At 45.7% G+C, this 14,097-nt stretch overlaps 1 protein-coding gene across 2 annotated transcripts in view; it reads left to right on the forward strand.

The window, feature by feature from the left end:
* CHAF1B (chromatin assembly factor 1 subunit B) overlaps positions 1–13,765 on the forward strand; it is a 29,503-nt gene extending 15,738 nt beyond the window's left edge. Inside the window, exons 8-14 of one of the 2 annotated variants that reach the window (XM_007967630.3) lie at positions 52–145; positions 5,718–5,787; positions 6,320–6,411; positions 8,408–8,549; positions 9,829–10,260; positions 12,224–12,318; positions 13,213–13,765. In XM_007967630.3, the coding sequence (XP_007965821.2) occupies positions 52–145; positions 5,718–5,787; positions 6,320–6,411; positions 8,408–8,549; positions 9,829–10,260; positions 12,224–12,318; positions 13,213–13,304 (1,017 nt within the window). In that variant the 3' untranslated portion in view covers positions 13,305–13,765. The remainder of the gene's footprint in view (positions 1–51; positions 146–5,717; positions 5,788–6,319; positions 6,412–8,407; positions 8,550–9,828; positions 10,261–12,223; positions 12,319–13,212) is intronic. The other variant, XM_037984777.2, reaches the window with a different exon arrangement.
* Positions 13,766–14,097: the final 332 nt, after the last annotated feature.

Raw genomic sequence — 14,097 nt, forward strand, 5'->3', positions numbered from 1 at the left:
GAAACAAAATAATAAAAAAAAAATAATAAAAATAAATGTTGTGTGCGACAGGCAAGAAGCTACCGGATGTTCCACGACGACAGCATGAAGTCTTTCTTCCGTAGACTGAGTTTCACTCCCGATGGATCTTTGCTCCTCACGCCAGGTGTGTTTTGGACTTAAGGGAATGAGGGCCGAGCGGGGACGTCTGCTCCCGTTTTACGCTGCTGCTTATTGGTTCAGTGAATGCTGGTTAATGTGAGGGTCCCCGACTTACCTGCCCATTGGAACCTCCAGGAGAGCTTAAAAAAAAAAGCTGGCTCCTATGTCCCACCGCCAGAGATTATAGTGTAATTGGTCTGAGTGGCGTGGCTTTTGGAATTTTAAGAAGATTTCCAAGTGATTCTAACGTGCAGAAAAGTTTGAGAGTTATGAGATTAAAATGATAGGCATTTTCTCTTAGATAAATTTAACTTTTGGCCGGGCATAGTGGTTCACACCTCTAATCCCAGCACTTTGGGAGGCTGAGGTGGGTGGATCACTTGAGGTCAAGAGTTCATGACCAGCCTGGCCAACTTGGTGAAACCCCCTGTCTACTAAAAATACAAAAATTAACTGGGTTTGGTGGCGCATACCTGTAATCCCAGCTACTTGGGAGACCGAGGCAGGAGAATCGCTTGAACCCGGGAGGCGGGCAGTGCGATGAGCCGAGGTCGCACCACTCTACTCCAGCCTGGGAAACAGAGTGATAACTTATCTCAAAAAAAATAAAATAAAATAAAATAAACTTTACTATGTAAACCTTTTAATGAATGCTTTTCCATTCATTAACATGTATATGGAAGTCATAATGCTAAAGCCAAAAATAAAGCTCCTTTATTGTTTTTATTCTCCGCAATAAAGAAGCACATTTGTGACAGCATTAGACTCATGGACAAACTTGTAAAGCAGCAGTGGTCAAAATCAAAAGGTCAGTCAAGTAGCAAGGACAAGATAGGTTTATTGTCCCTAGGAAGGAAAGGAGCTCAGCCCAGCAAGTAAGGCTAGGCAGTGTTGTGGCCACAGTGTTCTCAGAGGAGAATGTCTGCTCATTGCTGTGACTCCAGGACCATCCTGTGCATAAAGATGACAACAGAGCCCAGGGTTGGGCCAAACGGGAGGGCACCGGCCAGCTTTGCCACTGAGTGCCATCCCAGCTGAGCCAGGGAGTGCCTGAGAAGGGTGTGAATCACACATGCAGCTGTGTGGGTGGAGCTTTAAAGAACACTACAGAACATGTGGGAACGACACTTTGGCTCAAAAAGTCTCAGGCCCAAGAATAAGTAATTGTTTAGGTTATATTTACCAAAGTTAGTTACTAAACATTTATTAGAAGTTATTCACTAAACCCAGTAATAAATCATTTTTCTTTTTGAGATGGAGTCTCGCTGTGTTGCCCAGGCTGGAGTGCAGTGGTGCGATCTCCGCTCACCACTGCAACCTCCGCCTCCTGGGTTCAAGCGATTCTCCTACTTCAGCCTCCTGAGTAGCTGAGATTACAGGCGCCTGCCACCATGACTAGATGATTTTTGTGTTTTTAGTAGAGATGGGGTTTCGCCATGTTGGCCAGACTGGTCCCAAACTCCTTATCTCAGGTGATTTGCCCACCTTGGCCTCCCAAAGTGCTGGGATTACAGGTTACAGGTCTGTGAGCCACCGTGCCCGGCCCCAGTATCAAATCCTTTACTAAGTGGCTACTCTAAAAATATTTTCAATTAAAATCAAGCGGCAAGTGGATGTCTGTTATCAACATTATTATTCTTTGTGGTGTTAGTGTGGGAAAAACAGGAAAATGAAATTACAAAGATCGGAAAAGAAGAGATAAAAAACTGCAATAGGAATGTATTTCTAGAAAATCCAAGAGATTTTAAAAATACTATTAGGATTTTTAAAAGAATTTGATAAGATGGCTGGATAGTGTAAAATATATGAAAATCTGTGATCTTTCATCTATATTGGCAGTGAGTACTTAGAAATGGAAGGAGGAGAAATATTTTATTCATTGTAGTGCAAAGCCTGCAAAATACATGGAGTAAATGTATTTATTTATTTATTTATTTATTTTGAGACAGGGTCTCACTCTGTCACCCAGGCTGGAGTATAGTGGTGTGATCATGGCCCACTGCATCACTGCAGCCCTGATCTCCTGAGTTCAGGGAATCCTCCCATCTCAGCCTCCCTAGTAGCTGGGACCATGGGCATGTAGCACCATGCCCGGCTAATTTTCTTATTTTTTTGTAGAGACAGGGTCTTGCTGTGTTGCCCAGGCTGGTCTTAAACTCCTGGGCTCAAGCAGCCCTCCCATCTCAGCCTCCCAAAGAGCTGGGATTACAGGTGTGAGCCACCACACCCCGGCAGAAGTAAATTTAATAAGGAAGGGGCAGGACCTTTATGGAGAAGCCTAGAAGGTCTTATTGAAGGTTATAAAACAAGCTCTGAACAAATGGAAAGATATATCATGTTCTAACAATTAACATACCAATTTCATTTCCAATTAGAATTGCATTAAAGTTTTTTTTTTTTTTAATTGGATGAAATCTCAGCTTTGTTTAGTGGAATAAATGCTGAAGAACAGCCAAGGAAGTATGAAAAAAACCCAGTGATACTTGGTTGGAGGGCATTTGCCTCGCCACATGTCAGAAGATACGATAACACTGCTTTTATCCAATCAATATGGTGTTGCTAGAGGACCAAACAAATAGATTAGTGGACCAGAACAGAGTCCAGAAGAAGATCTCAGGATATAAGGCAATTTAATATATGACCTCAGGTACTGTTCCAGTGGAAAAAAAATCTGTTATTTATTTGTAATTAATTGTATGTTACTTAAATAATTCTCAAGAGAATTAGACACTGAAGGCAAATAGGACAGGAATATGTCATTAAGAAGGCTGGGAAGTGTTGAGATTGGACAAAGACCTATTCCTCTTTTTTTTGAGACAGAGTTTCACCCTTGTCGCCCAGGCTTGAGTGCATTGGCGTGATCTTGGCTCACTGCAACCTCCATCTCCGGGGTTCAAGCGATTCTTCTGCCTCAGCCTCCCGAGTAGCTGGGATTACAGGCGCCTGCCACCACGCCCAGCTAATTTTTGTATTTTCAGTAGGGACAAGGTTTCACCATGTTGGCCAGGGTGGTCTCGAACTCCTGACCTCAGGCGATCCACCTGCCTCAGCCTCCCAAAGTGCTGGGAGTACAGGCATGAGCCACCGCACCTAGCCTCCTCTTTTTTTTTTTAATTGACAGATGAAATTGTATGTAGTTGTGTATGACATGTTTTGAAGTATATATATGTTGTGGAATGACTAAATCTAGCTAATTAGCATAACATGATCTCACATAATTAGGATTTCTGTGGTTTGAACACTTTGTCTACTCTCAGCATTTTTCAGGAATATAGTACATTGTTATGAACCATAATCACCATGTTGTACAAGAGATGGATCTTGCAAAGGGAGGACTCTATTATTGAATGAGTAGTGCTGGGGTAGCCAGATATGTGGAAGAAGATAAAATTGGACCCCTTGCCTAGATATAAAAAATAAATTCCACGTGAATTCAGTACTTAAACACAAAAGGTAAAAATAGAAAACTCTTGTAAGGAAATATAGGAGGACATTCTAGGAATGGAGAAGACCCAATTAAGACTGGAAACTGGCCAGGCGTGGTGGCTCAAGCCTGTGATCCCAGCACTCTGGGAGGCCAAGGTGGGTGGATCACCTGAGGTCTGGAGTTCAAGACCAGCCTGGCCAACATGGCAAAACCCTGTCTCTACTGAAAATACAAAAATTAGCCAGGCGTGGTGATGCACACCTGTAGTCCCAGCTACTCAGGAGGCTGAGGCAGGAATATTGCTCCAACCCAGGAGGCAGAGGTTGCAGTGAGCCAAGATTGCGCCAATGTACTCCAGCCTGGGCAACAGAGTGAGACTCTGTCTCAAAAAAAAAAAAAAAAAAAAAAGCGTATGTTCAAGTATGCTTATTGCAAGCATTGTTTTTAGCGGCAAAAAACCAAAAGCAAATAAATACTCATTAACAGAGGTTGGGTGAATGAATCTTGCAGTAAATATTATGCAGCTACAAAAAAATAATGCATCAGTGCTATGCAAGTTAATTTTCATGAGTAGTGGATTGAAACAAGCAAAATAAGGAGAAGCGTCAATAATACCCTGCTTTGTAAAACAAATGGACTAAATAAAAAGAAATCCTCCGCCGGGTGTGGTGGCTCATGCCTGTAATCCCAGCACTTTGGGAGGCCAAGGCGGGCGGATCATGAGGTCAGGAGATCAAGACCATCCTGGCAAACACAGTGAAATCCCGTCTCTACTAAAAATACAAAAAGATTCGCCAGGTGTGGTGGTGGGCGCCTGTAGTCCCAGCTACTCGGGAGGCTGAGGCAGAAGAATGGCGTGAACCCGGGAGGTGGAGCTTGCAGTGAGCCGAGATCGTGCCACTGCACTCCAGCCTGGGCGACAGAGCTAGACTCCATCTCAAAAAAAAAAAAAAAATCATAGAGGTATATATGTGATTGAGTTGTAACTGATTGTAATGATTTTGTGAGCATGGGGGAAATATACAGATGACATAATGGTTTGTTGAATGTTAAAATGGATTTCTTGGGGATGGAAGAATGGAGTGGGATGAAAAGAGGGGCCTGGGTGCAGTGGCTCATGCCTGTAATCCCAGAACTTTGGGAGGCCGAGAAGGGCAGATCACTTGAGGTCAGGAGTTCGAGACCACTCTGGCCAACATGGTGAAACCCCATCTCTATTAAAAATACAAAAATTAGCTGGACATCGTGGCAGGCGCCTGTGATCCCAGCTAGTCAGGAGGCTGAGGCAGGAGAATTGCTTGAACCCTGGAGGTGGAGGTTGCAGTGAGCCAAGATCACGCCACTGCACTCCAGCCTGGGTGACAGAGCAAGACTCTGTCTCAAAAGAAAAGAGGGCAGCTATGTAGAATATATTAATAATAATAAAAAAAAAGACTATCGATACTGTCTACTGCCCTCCCTGGTAGATATGAAACGGTCATATGTAAAGTTATGTGTGTGTATGTGTATCAAGAAATAACATAAAACAGGGAGATGTTTCCAAGAGCAGCAGTGTATGATGGTCACTCTGACAGGGCTGAACTGTTTTAAGTACAGCACGGGGTGAGTGGAGAAGAGCTCTTAGATGGAGACTGTTCCCCAGAGCAAAGTCAGGTTCTGAAGGAGGCTGGAGGTTTCAGCAGAGGGCAAGGTCTCCTGGCAGCCTCATGGCTGGATAGGGAAGTTGGGGAAAGGCTAGTCTCAGCGTTTGGATGGCATCCAAGGCTGGAATCCAGGGAATAGAGATGAGGGTCTTAGGGAGAAAGGAGCCTGGGCAGCTGAATCTAGTCATGGTTCGTCAATCGAGGAATTGCCTGGAGGCTCAAAGGTACCCTGTGGCAAAGGCTCACTATGTTCTTCCGGCCCAAGATCAGAACCAGGTCCCCGGGGACTGCCCACAGGAAGATGGAGATGACAGGTAGGTAGAACTGGAGTAAAGGCCGAGACCAGACTGTGCTCAGTCACAACATTGTCTAGAGAATATAACTTCAGGGGGAGCTGTTTTGCAAACCGGAACTGAAGGCTCTTGAGTTTCCGTTGGTGAACAGAACAGAACAGTTTGCTGAAACAGTGACTTTTCTTTCCTCTCCCTCCCTTCCCTGCTCCCCAGCTGGATGTGTGGAATCTGGTGAAAATGTAATGAATACCACTTATGTTTTCTCCAGGAAGAATCTTAAAAGGTATGCAGTCAAGGAAATGTTTGAAATATTTACCTTTTTTTTAGACGGAGTTTTGCTCTTGTTGCACATGCTGGAGTGCAGTGGTGTGATCTCTGCTCACTGCAACCTCTGCCTCCCGGGTTCAAGCAATTCTCCTGCCTCAGCCTCCCGAGTAGCTGGGATTACAGGTGCCCGCCACCACCCCCAGCTAATTTTTCTATTTTTAGTAGAGATGAAGTTTCACCATGTTGGCCAGGCTGGTTTCAAACTCCTGACCTCAAGTGATCCGCTTGCCTCAGCCTCCCAAAGTGCTGGGAATACAGGCATGAGTCACTGCACCCGGCCTGTATTTTTTTTTTTAGTAGAGATGGGGTTTTGTCATGTTGGTCAGGCTGGTCTCGAACTCTTGACCTCAGGTGATCTGCCTGCCTCCTCCTCCCAAAGTGCTGGGATTATAGGCGTGAGCCACCGTGCCCCGCCGAAATGTTTACCTTTTATTTTTGCTTTTGCTGAGTCACAGTGCCTTTTCCTAACACTGCAATTAATCCATTAGGCCCATCGCTCATCTTCCGTGTCCTGGAAAAGCCACTCTTGCTGTTCGCTGCTGTCCGGTCTACTTTGAACTGAGGCCAGTGGTGGAAACAGGTATCCTCAGTGCCTCAGGGTGCATTATGTTTTCTCTCCAAAACGGGTCACCAGAGTGGGGTGGAGATTCGGATTCTGTCTTATAGGGAAAGGTGGGTATGCGGGTTTGGTTCAGTTCAGTTATTTTTAAAATATTTTATTTTTACATTTAAATCTATTTATTTATTTATTTTGAGACCAGGTTATGAGACTGGTTAATTTTTGTATTTTTGGTAGCGACAGAGTTTCAGCATGTTACCAAGGCTGGTCTTGAGCTCCTGGACTCAAGTGATCCACCTGCCTCGGCCTCCCAAAGTGCTGGGATTACAGGTGTGAGCCCCCGTGCCTGGCCCGGTTTAGTTATTCTTAAAAGCTGGAGCAAAGACTGAGGTTATCAAAATACATATCAGTTTTTTTTTTTTTCTTTTTTCAGGATTTATTTTCTTACTTAAGGTACTTTAAAAGGAATAGACATACTCCTTTTGTTTGTCTGTCTCTCATTATCACTTTTCTTTTCTTTTTTTTTTTTTTTTTGAGATGGAATCTTGCTCTGTCGCCCAGGCTGGAGTGCAGTGGTGCAATCTCAGCTCCCTGCAACCTCTGCCTCCCAACCTATCCTCCAGAGTAGCTGGGATTACTCGCACATGCCACCACACCCAGCTAATTTTTGTATTTTTAGTAGAGACAGGGTTTTGCCTTGTTGGCCAGGCTGGTCTCGAACTCCTGACCTCAGGTGATCCACCCACCTCGGTCTCCCAAAGTACTGGGATTATAGGCGTGAGCCACCACGCCCAGCCATTTTCTTTATGTTTTCTTGTGCTTGGGGTTCACTGAACTTCATAGACCTATCAGTTTATAGTTTTTATTACATTTGGGAAGTTTCAGCCATTTTTCCTTCAAATATTATTTCTGTCATCCCCTTCTCTTATTCAAATACTCTCCATTGCACATGTATTATATTAGGTCCTTTGAAATTCGTTCCTGGCCTTTGATACTGCTTACTTTTTTTGGCTTCTTCTTCTTCCAGTGTTTGATTTTGGAAGTCTGTATAGCTGTGTTTTGAGTTTGTTAACCCTTTCTTCTGCATGCTCTGCCCTTGGTCCCATCTGGTGTGTTTTTCGTTGTTGTGGTTCTCATCTCTAGAGGTTCACTTTGGGTTTTCCTTATATATTCTGTGCCTCTCCATGCTCCATCTTTCCTCTTGCTGCTTTCTTTCTTTTCTTTTTTTTTTTTTTTGAGAAGGAGTCTCTCTCTGTTGCCCAGGCTGGAGTGCAATGGTATAATCTCAGCTCACTGCAACCTCCACCTCCCAGGTTCAAGTGAATCTCCCACCTCAGCCTCCCGAGTAGCTGGGATTACAGGTGGGTGCCACCACACCCAGCTAATTTTTTTATTTTTAGTAGAGACAGGGTTTTGCCATGTTGGCCAGGCTGGTTTCGAACTCCTGACCTCAGGTGATCTGCCCACCTCAGTTTCCTCTTGCTTCTTAAGCCTATAGAATACAGTTATAATAGCTCTTTTAATGTCCTTGTATACAGGTTGGTTTTGATTTTTTTCTTCTCCTTGTGGGTCATATCTCCCTGTTTCTTTGTCCTGGTAGTTTTTGATTAGATACCAGACACTGAATTTGACCTTAGTGGATGCTGGATGTATTTTATTCCTATAAATATTCTCTTTTTTTTCTTTGAGATAGAGTCTTCCTCTGCTGCCAAGGCTGGAGTGCAGTGGCACAATCTCAGCTCACTGCAACCTCCGCCTCCTGGGTACAAGCGATTCTCCTGTCTCAGCCTCCTGAGTGGTTGGGACTACAGGCACACACCCGCATGCCTGGCTAATTTTTGTATTTTTGATAGAGACGGGGTTTTGCCATGTTGCTTAGGCTGGTCTCAAACTCCTGAGCTCAAGTGATCCACCCAGCTCGGCCTCCCAAAGTGCTGGGATTCTGGGCGTGAGCCATTGCGCCTGGTCAGAAGCCTTGTTTCTGTGGTTTTACTTTGTCTCTGTCCCCGACCCCCAGGTGTGGAGCTGATGACTCTGCCCTACCGCCTCGTGTTTGCTGTGGCCTCGGAGGACTCCGTGCTCCTGTATGACACCCAGCAGTCCTTCCCTTTCGGTTACGTGTCTAATATACATTACCACACCCTCAGTGACATTTCATGGTGAGTGGCTGCTAATGAGGGAGAGTGAGTGAAGGAGCCCATGGCCGTACCCTGGAAGAAACCCTGGGGTTAGGGAGCATTTCGTTACTAAAGATGGCTTTGGGGGACATATTCACCAATTTTGTTTCTTATTTACTTTTTTGAGACCAAGTATCACTCTTGTCGCCCAGGCTGGAGTGCAGTGGTGTGATCTCATTTCACTGCAACCTCCACCTCCCAGGTTCAAGTGATTTTCATGCCTCAGCTTCCCAAGTAGCTGGGATTACAGGTGTGCACCACTACACCTGGCTAATTCTTGTGGTTTAGTAGAGATAGGGTTTCGCCATGTTGGCCAGGCTGGTTCAAACTCCTGGGCTCAAGCGATCCTCCTGCCTCAGCCTCCCAAAGTGCTGGGATTACAGGAATGAGCTACTGCACCTGGCCCAATTTTATTTTTTAAAGGAATCAACATTAAAAGAAAAAGCCATTTCTAGTTTGCCATAATACTTGCTTCTTATTTTCACACTGGTAGGTTTTGATGGCATTCAGATTGCCTTGTGGGGTTAACTGGACTCTGATAAACTGAGCGGAGGCCCTGTAGACTCCCTGGCCATCTGGGGATTCCTGAGGCCCTCTGGGAAGAAGCCCTCCCCTGCATGTCCCTGCTGCCCAGGACAGGGAAGTGCCCCGAGCTGGGCCTGTCTAGAGAATGTCACTCAGCACTGCCCTTCCACCACCTTTGGGTCCCCAATTCAGCCCCTGCGGCTTGCTTGGCCCAGTGTGAGTTTTTTTTTGAAACGGAGTCTCAGTCTGTCACCCAGGCTGGAGTGCAGTGGCACAGTCTTGGCTCACTACAACCTCTGCTTCCTGGGTTCAAGCGATTCTCCTGCCTCAGCCTCCCGAGTAGCTGGGATTATAGGCGCCCGCCACCATGCCTGGCTAATTTTTTTGTATTTGTAGTAGAGATAGGGTTTCACCAGGTTGGCCAGGCTGGTCTTGAACTCCTGACCTCAAATGATCCACCTGTCTTGGCCTCTCAAAGTGCTGGGATTACAGGTGTGAGCCACTGTGCCCGGCCTATTCAAGTGCAAGTTGCTAGTAGCACAGATAGGTTGCAGCGACTTAGCAAATCGTGATGAAACTGCATGAGTGAGTCACTATCACACACTCTTTTCCAGTTGTATCTTTTCCCTGGTTTTTGCCTTCAGACAAGCTTGTGATTTTGCTTGAACTTCCCTCTTCTAACTAGATGTGAGAGTGTTGGTAAGGTCTGTAACTTTTCCCTATTTTGGGGATGAAGGTCCAGCGATGGCGCCTTCTTGGCCATTTCTTCCACGGACGGTTACTGCTCGTTTGTGACATTTGAGAAAGATGAACTTGGAATTCCTTTGAAAGAGAAGCCAGTTTTGAGCATGAGAACTCCTGATACAGCAAAGAAAACCAAGAGTCAGACACATCGAGGGTCTTCGCCAGGACCCAGACCGGTAGAGGGAGCCCCTGCCAGCAGAAGCCAAGACCCCAGCAGCCCCGGCACAACCCCCCCTCAAGCCAGACAGGCCCCAGCCCCAACAGCCATCAGAGACCCTCCCTCTGTCACTCCTGCTGTCAAAAGCCCCTTGCCGGGGCCTTCAGAGGAGAAGACCCTGCAGCCCAGTAGTCAAAACACAAAAGGCCACCCATCCCGGAGGGTCACTCTGAACACACTGCAAGCCTGGAGCAAGACAACGCCCCGGTAAGACCTTGTTGGAACAAGATGTCATTGCAAAATGAAACGTGAAATGCAAACAGAACACTGCCACCCTGCTGCAGGTGAAATTCCAGGCGGCGAATACTTCATGCCCGTAGGTTGCCAGAGAGATTCTTAACTTCAAATCCGAGAGTGTCATTTCTTGCATATGGGCCCGTTTGTTCCTCCAGTTCCTGCCTGTCAGATAAAGCCCAGGCTTGTGATTTGGCTGCAGCCTGTCATCCAGGACTGTGGCCACTCTCTCTCCTGAGTCCGTGGCCTTCATCTCTAGCCCGGTCCTGAATGTCATCTTCCCAGAGCACACTCTGCCCTTTGAGGCTTCTGTCCTTCCCTTCTCTGGGGAAACCCCGTACCTCTCTTCCTCTTGGTGACGCCAGGAGTCTTCTGAAAGACCCATGTGAATGTAGCTTCTCTGTTTGCAGGCTCTGTGGCCCTTCAGCCTTTCCTTGTCACCACACATCAGATTCCGTAGCAGGTGCTTTGATGCTTCAGTTTCCCCTGCTGGTTGTGAGCCCCCAAGCATGGAAGCAGGTCCTGTGTTTTATTTATGCTCTCCTGCCCAGGATGTAGGCAATTCCAGGAGTGACTTCCTGAGACTCCGTTTGATGTCTCCAGCAGCCTGGTCCGTGAGAAACGGGGGTCCTGATCTGATAAATAATCCCCAGGGAGGTACAGTCATGTCTTCCCTGCTTACGTCTGTGGCTGGCACGCACGCCTGTGTCTGCCACTCCTACTGGATACAGAGCCACTTAGCACATCCTTCGCCATCAGGCAGCACAGCCTCCTGTTTCCATCCTTCCCTGCAGCTGATATCCAATTACTCCTCTGATCCTGTGTAGTTCCTTCTCCACCAGGCCCTCTGCCTCCCAGCCTGCCCATAAACTGAGTCAGGAGGAGGGCTGGGGAGTGGCATGCAGAGGGGAGTGGTGGGGACGGCGAGCTGGACAGAGCGCCCTGTGTCTCTCAGCCTCTCCTGTGGCCATAGGTCTTCTTTGGCAAGTTCATAATATGTGTATGGGTTGCTGGCTTTACCGCCCTCTTAAAATCTCTCATTTCTTTCTGCAGATTAGCAGTGTATTTTACAATTTTTCTATTTGTTTTTCTGTGACGGAAGGTATTCCTTGAACTATTTTTGGTATTAAATTATTTTCCCCCTCTTGATTTCTTCTGAATTATTTACCAAGCTTCTTGAAGGTGTAATCTTTTACAAACAAGAATAGTTGTTGAAAATTAAGACTCTGGGTTTTTATTTATTTATTTATTCATGTGAGACAGGGTCTTGCTCTGTTGCCCAGGCTGGAGTGCGATGGCATGCTCTCTGCTCACTGCAACCTCCGCCTTCTGGGTTCAAGTGATTCTCCTACCTCAGCCTCTCAGGTAGCTGGGATTACAGGCATGTGCCACCACGCCTGGCTGACTTTTTGTATTTTTAGTAGAGATGGGGTTTCGCTATGTTGGTCAGGCTGGTCAAAAACTCCTGAGCTCAAGTGATCTACCCGCCTTGGCCTCCCAAACTGCTGGGATTACAAGCATGAGCCACCTTGCCCAGCCCAACACTCTGGATTTGTAAAAAGTGTTATCTGTGTTTTGGCGCTTTCCATGTGTAGAAACCATATCTGACTGCCTTTTACAGCAGCCAGCAGAGTGTTCACAAAACCATGGATAATGAACAGAACACAGGTTTTGAAACTTTTACATGACTGGTTATGGTTTAAGTTGACTATTATAAATGTGATGGTTTAACTTAATACATGAATGTAACCCTCAGTTGTTAAACAAGTGGTCACATCTTACTATTTAATGCCTTAAACCATATGTTCAGCTGAAAATCTAAGTATTTCCTTTGGTAGTTTTGAAGGTTGGTATGGTACATAAACAATTTCTGTGATACTAATGAACCATGCACCCCTCTACTTTTTTTTTTTTTTTTTTTTTTTGTTAAATGAAGGAGAATAAACTTAACACCCTTAAAGACAGACACTCCACCAAATTCTGTACCAACCAGTGTGATTTCCACCCCTTCTACAGAAGAAATTCAGTCAGGTACGTAATATTGTTACTGGTTTAATATAATTAAAGGTGCAATATCTTTTCTTTTGTTCTTTTGGAAATTAATGCCATCTAATTTTAAGTCAGTTCTGAGACAGCAAGGATGCATCTTATTGGAACCATTGTTTAAACCCACTGGCTGCGTGTTGACCCCTCAGCAGGGAGGCAGCTGGCCAGTGAGAGCATCCTGGTGAGCCAGGGAGTGGGTTCAGTAGGAGATCGTTTAGATCAAGTGTCTCCACCTGACGGCTATTGACCTGGGCCAGGTAATTCTTAGTTGTGGGGGACTGTCCTGTGTATTACAGGATGTTTAGCAGCATCCCTGGGTGCTACTTCTTGCCCATGACATTCTTTTTTTTTTTTTTTTCTTTTTTCTTTTTTTTTGAGATGGAGTCTCGCTCTGTCGCCCAGGTTGGAATGCAGTGACACGATTTCGGCTCACTGCAACCTCCACCTCCCGGGTTCAAGCAATTCTCCTGCCTTGGCCTCCCGAGTAGCTGGGACTACAGGCGTGCACCACCACACCCGGGTAATTTTTGCATTTTTAGTAGAGACAGGGTTTCACCATATTGGCCAGGCTGGTCTTCAACTCCTGACCTCAAATGATCCACCCGCCTCAGCCTCCCAAAGTGCTGGGATTACAGGCGTGAGCCACCGTGCCCGGCTTGCCCATGACATTCTAAAATGCCACTAGGCATTGCCCACTGTCCCTTGAGAGGCAAAATCGCCCCTGGTTGAGAACCACTCTATAGACCCTTCCCTTACATCAGTATAGGATCTTGCCAGGCAGCTCAGTTCCATGTCTTGGCTCTGTATTCTGTAAATGTCAGCCCTTGACTTCCAGAATTCTTCATTTACTTGCCAACCTTATGTTTGTTAATGTTGCAGAGACGCCTGGAGACACTCAGGGCAGTCCCCCAGAGCTAAAGCGGCCCAGACTCGATGAAAACAAAGGAGGCACGGAGAGTCTGGACCCTTGATGGGACCTCAGCTTCTGCTTGACGCCTACCAGGCCCCCGGTGTGTGCAGGGAGACGGTGAAGCTGGCGGTGCCTGAGACCAGGGCTTCCGTGGAGTGGGACAGACGCTGTAAATGGATTTCTGTAACAAGTGACACGTGTACTGATGTTTCTCCAGAAATATGGATGCCGTTGTATTCAGTATCCATTTTTAACCTGGGGACATGAACATCTTAACATTGTAAATCCTCTTTTTGATGAGTTTCTGAAACTGGAGCGGTTCAGCGTTATCCCGTGTGAAAATCCGTGAGTCCTCCCTGGCATCCTCGTGAAAGTGCACACACTTCATGGAGGGATCCTTTTAAATAAGAATTAGGAAGATGAGAAAGTAATTTGAGATTTTACTCTGTTGAATTTTAGAGTATTTGAAGTGATTGTTAGATTTCACTTCTAAGGAGTTTATTGATTAAACTTTGGAAGGTAGTTGTGTTTGTTTTCTGATTTTAAAGGTAAGGGTGCTTATTCTATTAGTAATGAAGTGAAGTGAAAAAGATGGGAATCACCCATCATCTACCCACCAGAAGTAACCCTCGTTAATGTTGTAGTATATTTCCTTAGCATTTTTGTGGATCTATTTATTCTAAAGAGAGAGTTGAGATTTTATTTCATATACAATTTGGTATCTAAATAGGTTAGTTTTTTAGATTGGTTTTTCAAAGCAAAAAAAGTATCTTTTTTGTTTTTTGAGACAGGGTCTTGCTCTGTTGCCCATGCTGGAGTGCAGTGGCACTGTCTCGGCTCACTGTAGCCTCGAC

Source organism: Chlorocebus sabaeus, chromosome 2, assembly GCF_047675955.1.
Source record: "Chlorocebus sabaeus isolate Y175 chromosome 2, mChlSab1.0.hap1, whole genome shotgun sequence".
Classification (NCBI taxonomy): domain Eukaryota; kingdom Metazoa; phylum Chordata; class Mammalia; order Primates; family Cercopithecidae; genus Chlorocebus; species Chlorocebus sabaeus.